This window comes from Palaemon carinicauda, chromosome 45, assembly GCF_036898095.1.
Source record: "Palaemon carinicauda isolate YSFRI2023 chromosome 45, ASM3689809v2, whole genome shotgun sequence".
NCBI lineage: Eukaryota > Metazoa > Arthropoda > Malacostraca > Decapoda > Palaemonidae > Palaemon > Palaemon carinicauda.
The window spans coordinates 27520238-27530237 of record NC_090769.1 but is presented as its reverse complement, the minus strand read 5'-3'; the positions used below and the strand labels follow the sequence as shown (position 1 = coordinate 27530237).

The 10000-nt window shown below is 32.3% G+C and overlaps 1 protein-coding gene across 1 annotated transcript in view; it reads left to right on the top strand.

Moving 5' to 3' along the window:
- The first annotated feature begins 3697 nt into the window (after nucleotides 1–3697).
- LOC137634927 (alpha-amylase-like) overlaps nucleotides 3698–10000 on the top strand; it is a 29351-nt gene continuing 23048 nt past the window's right edge. Inside the window, exons 1-5 of the mRNA XM_068367486.1 lie at nucleotides 3698–3823; nucleotides 4282–4441; nucleotides 6984–7129; nucleotides 8117–8274; nucleotides 8709–8887. Of these exons, the coding sequence (XP_068223587.1) occupies nucleotides 3810–3823; nucleotides 4282–4441; nucleotides 6984–7129; nucleotides 8117–8274; nucleotides 8709–8887 (657 nt within the window). The 5' untranslated portion in view covers nucleotides 3698–3809. The remainder of the gene's footprint in view (nucleotides 3824–4281; nucleotides 4442–6983; nucleotides 7130–8116; nucleotides 8275–8708; nucleotides 8888–10000) is intronic.

Below are 10000 nucleotides of genomic sequence, written 5' to 3'. Positions count from 1 at the left end.
CTGGGAAGGCAGAGGCTAGAAAATTGGTAGTTGGCAAATTGTCCAACGATCGTTTCCTTGTTAGGAATGACTATTTTTATCAGAAAATGGCCTGTATTTTTCATATGCTATCGGAAGCAACCTGAATTTACATATAAAAGTGTTTAGTATTTCCTTTCTTCATTAGAACACATGGATGGTAAGTCATGTCCCTGTACAAGTGACCAAGGTAACAACCATCAGCATAGTTAGGGTTGGTGGGACGAGTTTGGGACAGCGCTGCCAAATGGAATTTTCTTGAATGGAGAATATCATTATTCTATACAGATTCAAATCATTTAAGGAGTAATAGTTATATACCAGAAGGTGCAAGGCTATGGTGTAATTGGATGTTCTTATAACCAGCGTAATCAGCATAAACAAATCGAATAATGAAAAAGAGATTTGTCACAGTTCCGTGTCTCCGCCAACGCCTGTGTTGCGTCTTCCACCTGCGAATTTGTAATTGTTAACAAGGGCGCTCCAGAGTGTAAACCAGTTATAGAATAAACCTTATCATCATTTCCTTAGTAAATGTATGCATGTCAGTAAAGCTGTTTCTTGGTTCATTATAGGTTAAAAAATCCATTAACCTTATATATATATATATATATATATATATATATATATATATATATATATATATATATATGTATATAAATATATATATATATATATATATATATATATATATATATATATATATATATATATACATCCCAATCATGAATATAAAAATAACTGATTCTGAGAGAGAGAGAGAGAGAGAGAGAGAGAGAGAGAGAGAGAGAGAGACCACCCACAAGACAGGGATGCTGATGATCTCTGCAAATGAATCAGATGAGACGGGGTATACTTATGACAAGAAAAGCCAATGTTCATTTATCGATTCCTACATTCAATTGCAAATGTTTCTCAGTGATCATCTTCTAAAAGCTTAGTTGTATCAAACCTAGGTATTCTATCCATCTTTCGGTTGGGTGCTTTCAGTTTTAATTTCAGTGTAGCAATAAAGACCTGGTGATCACTACTAATATCTGCACCTACATAGCTTCTTATATTTCTTAAAGTCCTCCATCTCTCTTTAATAATGGCTATGTGATCTATCTAATTTTTGTAATTGCCACATGGAGAAGTCCATGTACTGTATATTTGTGGATGTTCTTGTGCTGGAAAAGAGTACCTCCAATAACAAGATTGTTTGTTGAACAAAAACTTATAAAATTTGCTCCATTTTCCTTTGCAACTTCGCCAAGACCCTCAACACCCATCACATTTTCTATACCTTGATTATTCCTTCCAACTTTAGCAATGAGGTCCCCAATCTCGATTTTCATATCTCTCTAAGGGATCTCATCTATTACACTCTGCAGTTCTACATGGTATTCATCTGTCCTTTATTCAGGGGAATAATTTGTTGGGGCATAGCAAACTATAATACTCATATTACACTTGCAAGTAGCAATCTACTGTTTACAGCTCTTCATTCTGTCTGTGGGATTAGTTTCATATCCTTTCGTGAAATTATGATTTGAGGGCATTGAATGTTCCCTGCAATTTTAATTGATTACACTACACTGACTTGATCTAATGATATTTTGTGATATTGGCTTATGTGGCCTTTTCGATCTGGTATGATAACCTTGCCAATGTGAATATATGGAAAGTTTATCTGCATAATTCATTGTTTCTGAAGATGATTACAGCTGATGATTTTGTGTCACTAAAATAACCAAGAGAGAGAGAGAGAGAGAGAGAGAGAGAGAGAGAGAGAGAGAGAGAGAGAGAGAGAGAGAGAGAAGGACTCATTCTAATTCAAAATGTCCATTGCAAGATTACTAATTATTGTCGTATTAATTATGCTTTGTTTAAACATTGAATTTTCTTATCGGACTTTAAGACTAATAATAGTCCTCTTGAATAAAAAATTCAACCCTGACTTTTTGTCGTCATAAAAATAACAACATGCAAGTCACCTGATTCAACAATTTATATAATTTGTTCCACGATTAGGTTATCACAAACAATCACTTAACAATGAAGTTTTCTGCAATATTTTCCTCTGCAAGAATTTATATAAACTTACCAGGTGGTTGGTTCTCATGTGGACAGTTCTGAAGGATCACGTGATACGGCCTAAGGTTTACTTTTTTAGTTACTTTAAGCGTTATCATCGACAGTTTTCTGATAGAATAAGAATAATAAGGAGAAAAACAATGATGGATTTGTGTTCTATTATAGAAGAGGAAAAGAAGAAGATGAGGAGTAAGAAGACGAAAGACGAAAGTTATCTGAAATGAGACGTAAAAGAACCTAGGTCATGGTTAACACCTGGGAAAACCGAACCGTGTCGTTTTCCCAAAGCATAAAAAGCAGTTGTCAAAAAAAAAAAAAAAAAAAAGAAAAAAAAATGATGAGCAAGTTGATGCGGAGGTGTTTGAATGTCCTTATCAGCTTTTTCATAAATTGCGAAACTGGTTAAAACTGGGACCTCAGGAGTTTTTACAGAATATTAGTAAGAAATAATTTTAAATCATACTAAAACCTTTACTATTAGTTAAGTTTAACCCAAACGGACTAAGGGTCTGTTGGGGGTAGAAATGTATTAAAACTCTAAGAGATAAAAATAATTCTATAAAAACTACACGGAAAAGATTGGGAAAACACATTTTTGTGTTAATAGCCAAGTATCTTAAGTTGGAATTTCTGTATTCCAATACAATTTCGGCTTTTAATCTCAAAGCAAATATTTTTGATCTGCATGCTTGTAATTAAGTTTCAGGCTAATATTTAAACCAAAAAATCCCCGAGTAGTTTTGGAGTCTCCATTACCACATTAGATGAATTGTGTAGAAACATAGTTTCTTCATATCCAAATACTGTGCACAAAACGCAATATGTCTGTTTTCAGTAATATGAAAAAAGACTATACGATAGCTTACCCCTACTACTACTACTACTACTACTACTACTACTACTAGCTATGCTGTCTGTGTAGAAGGTAACTAATGACAATGGACTGTCTGCTTATTGCAGTGATTTGCACCTACACACCTAGTAGTGCACCCACAATCATTGTGTTGTGGAGGGAGCAACGAGAACCTGGTACTTAATAATATTAATATTAATGATAATAATAATAATAATAATAATAATAATAATAATAATATTGATATTAATATTAAAATCAATATTAATATTGATATTAATATTAATATTAATATTAATAACAATAACAATAACAATAATAATAATAATAATAATAATAATAATAATGATAATAATATTAAAATCAATACTACTATTAATATGAAGATTAAAATTAATAATAATAATAATAATAATGATAATAATAATAATAATAATAATAATAATAATAATAATAATAATCGATTTTCTCAATAATTTAAACCGCATACATGTATATAATCTTAATTTATAGTGGTATTCAACAACATTATCTTCTGGGATGGGATTCATAATAATTTCTTTCTTTTTACCAACATAATGCTCATTCTATTTTACAGCTCACTTTTGAACAGAGAAAGATCTGAATTACGGATGACGTCAATGACAAAAAACTTAGTTTATTTTAAAGTCAGGGTTTTTTACAAAATTGTTTTTCCGATAAAGTGCGTCATTTATGAAAATATGACAAGTTTCACATACCCCGGGCGGTCTTTGAAAGGAGACGGAATAATAAATAATACTATGCAATCTTTATCTACTCGTAAGTAAAAAATATCATCGTTTATAAGCAGGTTCTCGATTAGAAAGGTTTATTCACGACCATGTCACCAATCGGGTAAGGTTCACCCTTTTGCAACTTTATATCTCACCATGAGAAAAGTTATTAAAATCCACTGCAAGTAAATTTAAAAATCATTCATTTGATAAATATTAAGCAAAAAGAAAATAGATATACAAAGCTACAATGTTAAAAATTTGATTAAAGAAATGGTAAATGGCTAGCAACATTCATCCCAGTATTTTTACAGTTTTAAAAAACTGTTATATTGACGTATAGCAGTGTTATTACGGTCACCAACCCGTAAAAGATAATAACAAAGTACTGTAAAATTACGGTCACCTGTATTTTACTGAAATATTGGAGAGAACAGTATATTTTTACGGAGAATTTCCTATGAAAATTAGTTTTTTTTTTTTTTTTTTTTTTAGCAGTGTAGTTTATACGGAAACAATTTTGGGGAAGAGAATATGATATTGTAGATCTTTTGTAATATAGCAAATCCCATTTTTTAGCTTGATTGTGATAGTGGGTTTGGTGGGCGGTGCGTGGGCGTACGACACGCCCCACTGTGATGGGCGCCAAACCATCGTTCACCTCTTTGAATGGAAGTGGAAAGACATTGCAGCTGAATGCGAAAGGTTCCTTGGACCAAATGAATTCTGCGCGGTGCAGGTACGTTCGAATGAATTGAGAAATAAGTTTGTTTTACTTTCAAGATAATTTTGATTTTCATTTGGTCTACTTTCAAGAAAATTTGGAATTTCATTTGTTTTACGTTCAAGAAAATTAGGAACTTTATTTGTTTTACTTGCAGGAAATTTTGATTTGAATTTGGTTTACTTTCAAGAAAATTTGGAATTTCATTTTTTTTACTTTCAAAAAAATTAGGAATTTTATTTGTTTTACTTGCAGGAAATTTGGATTTTAATTTGGTTTACTTTCAAGAAAATTTAGATTTTTATTTGTTTTACTTTCAAGAAAATTTAGATTTTTATTTATTTTACTTTCAAGAAAATTTTGACTTTTATTTTTTTGCTTACAGGAAAATTTTGATTCTTATTTGTTTAACTTTTAAGAAAATTTGGATTTTTACTTTTATTACTTTCAAGTAAATTTGGAATTTAATTTGGTTTACTCTTAAGAAGATTTTAAATTTTATTTGTTTTAATTTCGAGATAATTTGGATTTTTATATGTTCTACTTTCAAGGAAATTTTTATTTCTATTTGTTTCAATTTCAAGATTTTTTTTTTTTTAATGTTTCTATTGCTTTTTATCTTCAACTATGGCAGATTTTATGATTTCAGCCAACAATGATAGTTTATCTTATCACACTTTCAAAAAAAAAAAAAAAAAAAAAAAAAAAAAAAAAAAAAAAAAACACTGATAAAAGTAACTACAATTTAACATTTTCTCGTCCTATGTTAAAATCTAAAGAGTGTAGTTGCATACTTACTTTAAACTATGAATGGTATTTTCTTTATTCTTATTCTTCCCTGCTTATCTATTATCAATTTCTATACCATTAAAGCTTGGCTGTTATATTACCCGGGATATTTTCCTAAGAGAGACAACTATTTCCCGTTCCATTAAAAGAAATACCGGGATATTTTCCTAAGAGAGACAACTATTTCCCGTTCCATTAAAAGAAATACCGGGATATTTTCCTAAGAGAGACAACTATTTCCCGTTCCATTAAAAGAAATACCGGGATATTTTCCTAAGAGAGACAACTATTTCCCGTTCCATTAAAAGAAATACCGGGATATTTTCCTAAGAGAGACAACTATTTCCCGTTCCATTAAAAGAAATACCGGGATATTTTCCTAAGAGAGACAACTATTTCCCGTTCCATTAAAAGAAATACCGGGATATTTTCCTAAGAGAGACAACTATTTCCCGTTCCATTAAAAGAAATACCGGGATATTTTCCTAAGAGAGACAACTATTTCCCGTTCCATTAAAAGAAATACCGGGATATTTTCCTAAGAGAGACAACTATTTCCCGTTCCATTAAAAGAAATACCGGGATATTTTCCTAAGAGAGACAACTATTTCCCGTTCCATTAAAAGAAATACCGGGATATTTTCCTAAGAGAGACAACTATTTCCCGTTCCATCAAAAGAAATACCGGAATCGTTTTCCAAATCTGGGAATTATTCATCGTAATTGTTTTATTTTAAACCGTAATGTTATTTCCCCAACCTTGGGCTAAGAATAAGGAATAGACAACAGAAAATTATGAGGAAGGGTTTAAAATTTGAGTATCTAATTGATTAAAACTTTTTATGGGTTACAGAGAAGAATTGCTAAAAATCAATAGAGAGACTTACTGCAAAAAGGATTATCACAACAATGAAAATTCATACGAAAAGGTTATGACACTGTGTCGATAACAAAATTTGATTAGAAACTAGAACCAAAAAATGCGTTAAGATATACGGTGAAAATTATTGTCTATACTATTAAAAATGGTTTACACCGACAAAATGAAATATCGCGTTATATGTAACATGACAAATGGTGACAATAGAATTTAAAATAAGTCGAATAATATTTAAAATCTAATTCAGGAAGTTTCAATCTTTTTGAAAAATGTTAAGATATTTACCGTCAGAAGTTAGATGACGTTTGTTCTATGATTATTCTTTTCATTGATGGAAATTATCTATTACCCGCGTTATCTTATGTCCAAGTGACTTTCTATCTAAATTTTACTTTTTTTACGACTATGAAGTTAATATTTGAGTTGGTTTGTCTAAGATTATTTATATAAAGCATCTATTAGGAGATACTTTTTCTTTCTCTTGAACCAACATTGGGAAATCATAATACCTGAAATAGTGAAAAGAGACAAAAGAAATAGATTTCTCAGGAAATATAACCGAAATGAACGAGTTTTAGGATAAGAACCGCTTAATTCAATTCTAGTCTATTGGAATTTAGAAAAAACTCTTTCCTCAGATGAATTAGACGTCGTTTGTGTTATTTTCATATAAATAAAACTAAATATTGAGTAACAGAAAGTGAAAAATATCAATTAACATTGTCATTGCGACTCCAACTAAAATACAATATCAAGGAAGGTCCATTTAATTTGCAATCGATAGTTATTTTTAAGAAATTAACGGTCGTCTATGTAGGTTATCTTCACAGTTTTGTTACATACTGAAAGTTGACATAACCACCCCCACACCTACACTTCTTCAAACAGGTCTCGCCACCCATGGAGCATCTCTTGGCCTCCAATTTCCCCTGGTGGCAGAGATACCAACCCATCTCTTACAAGCTGGAGTCACGTTCAGGAAGCGAGGCTGAGTTCATCGATATGGTGAATAGATGTAACGCTGTTGGCGTGAGGTGAGAAAACATTGTGAGAAAATTTAATGGAACGCTCTCACACATAATATTATTTAATAGAACGTATTCTCCCGTAAGAAAAGACATTAAAACAATCTTGCATGTAAGAAGAAAAAAAAAGGCAAAATGCACAAACGTAAGAGATCCTAATGAAACATACGCTCACAAAAGACTCGTGGGTGGATAGTTATCTTGGAAACATGAAACAAGTTTTATGAAAGGTATAACGAAGAAAAACTTGGAAGCGAAAAGTTTCACCTTAGTATCAGACTTATGCATTTTGGTCCCTCATATGTTGGAACAGCAGATAAAAAACTTGGAATTATATTTGGCTTAAGTGGTAAAAATGTTTATTATTACTATTGGAAGCTTCTACAAACAGCTGTCTGGTTGTTTGTGTCATAAGACAAGAAAGGGATGCACCTTCAAAATGTTTTTTCATTCTTTATGGTTACTGTGTAGTTGTTAGATTAAGGTGTCTTAATGCCAGCTTGAGTTTTTATTCGTGAGAGGTTCCTAAAAGTTAAGCTGTAGAAGTTAGACTTCAACACTTTTTTCCTACGTAACATCTCTATCTATTGAAATAGATCCCAGTTGTTTTCATACTACAAAGCACCAGGAATCATTCCCCATTTTAGTTTATATTATAACGAAATAAAAAAGGAGTTAGTTTAGAATGATATACTGAAATGAAAATTCTCGTTTCTTGTATAATCGGCTTCATTAATCCTGGTACACTTTGCGGGAGGCTAGGAAGACGTCTGGCAGTAAATAGCAATATTTGGCTCAACTAGACTTTGTAAAACTAATAAAAATGCTTTTGATCCCATTGTTACCTGCTACAATGCACAGCTGTTAGACGCCTCCTTAGCTACCAGTGAGTGTATCAGAATTAATGAAGCCAGCTGTACATATACCAACGCAAAAACATATGAACCTTAATCCTGAAGTAGGTAGATGACAGCCCAAATCAATGACCTCTTTCAGAATCATCGTGGACGCCGTGGTGAACCACATGACAGGAACCGGCCAGAGTGGCACTGGCTCCGGAGGTTCGTCGTTCAATGCCGACAACAGGGACTTCCCCGGTGTGCCTTATGGACCCAACGATTTCACCCCCAGGGATCAGTGTCCTTCGAGTGACGGTGAGAGGACTTGAATGATTGATTAATGGGGTTTTACAAAAAACTGGCTAGATATTTAAATAAATATGCGCACACACGCACATGTGTGCACACAAGCGGATTCAACCCTTCCCACATCCTTCAGTGTTCCTAACTGCCACACGGCAATTTGGGCAATTTGTGGGTGATTTTCGTCTCCAAGTGGTTGCCGCTCAGCGTGTCAGGAAAGAAATATATATATATATATATATATATATATATATATATATATACAGTATACATATATATATATAAATATATATATATATACATATATATATATATATATATATACATACATACATATATATATATATATATATATATATATATATATATATGATATAGGGCCAAACACTTGCTCTTTATTATATAGGAGATATTATTATTAAATTTTGAAATATTTCTAATGACAGGTCAGATCCACGACTACAGCAACCCCAATGAGGTGAGAAACTGCATGTTGGTTGGACTGACGGATCTTTATGGCGGATCTGACTACGTGAGGCAGAAGGTGTCCGAATACTTCAATCATGTCATCGATATTGGCGTCATGGGTTTCAGAGTGGACGCCGCCAAACATATGTGGCCCGGGGTAAGGAGAGAGAGAGAGAGAGAGAGAGAGAGAGAGAGAGAGAGAGAGAGAGAGAGAGAGAGAGAGAGAGAGAGTATTATGCAATACGAGGTCAAAATTGATATTTATGTTGAACATTTGATTCACTACACACACAAATTCTTGCTAATTAAAATGGAGAAAAGTAAGATGAAAATAAAAATGCAGGAGGAGGTCTAAAATAATCTTTATAAGTTGAACGATTGATTCACTACACACAAAAGTTCTTGCTGATTCTTTATACACAGGCTTGACACATGCAACTTTTTCACAGTCAGGGAAAACTGCGTGTTAGACTCATATTTACCATGTTTCGGTAGGTCTCTTGTAGTCTGGTGAAATTTTCTGCATCTTTTACATCGTTAATTGGAAATGGGTCATTTCCGCAGTAGGTTTTTTTTACTTTCTTTATTATTCTCATATAATCACTCTGACTTAACTCTTTGAATACCCTTAGCTTACTTACACCTGTTGTTGATGTATTCCTTCGTTCTGTTGTGCCGATGTTGTGAAAACGAGCAGATTTGATTTAATTTTTCTTCAAAATAATCAATAAAATCATCTGCTAGGCATTTAGGATCATCAGTTATGTCAGGCAATACTATTTCTGTCTTTAGACCTAATAGTTTCTTTAGGTTCTTATGTATTTTCCGTGAGTCATTTTCATTGCACACTTTTTTATAATAGGCCTTTTTTTTAACTAAGATAAGGTAATTGTAGCGATTTCTAGCTGCTTTGTAATGTTGCCAGTTTTCATTATTTTTATTTCTTTTCCATTTATCCTCCATTTTTCTTTTTTTCTCTTCATGTAATTCATTATCAAACCAGTTCGATTTTTCTTTTATTGTGATTATTTTTGTTATTTCCGGCCACCTATTATTATAATTAGTTGCAAGTATAGTTTTACTTCTATCAGTAATGCAGTTTATACAGGATTGTCTCTCTACGAGGGTGTGATTCTCTTCACAGTTACAGACTGGTGTTATCCCTTTTATATCCTCTAGGCTTTGTTCAATGAACTCTTTTGCATCAAAGTTAGTCTTAATTCTGTATGTAATTTCCTTCTGTATTGCATTATTTTTTCTGAAAGCTGGA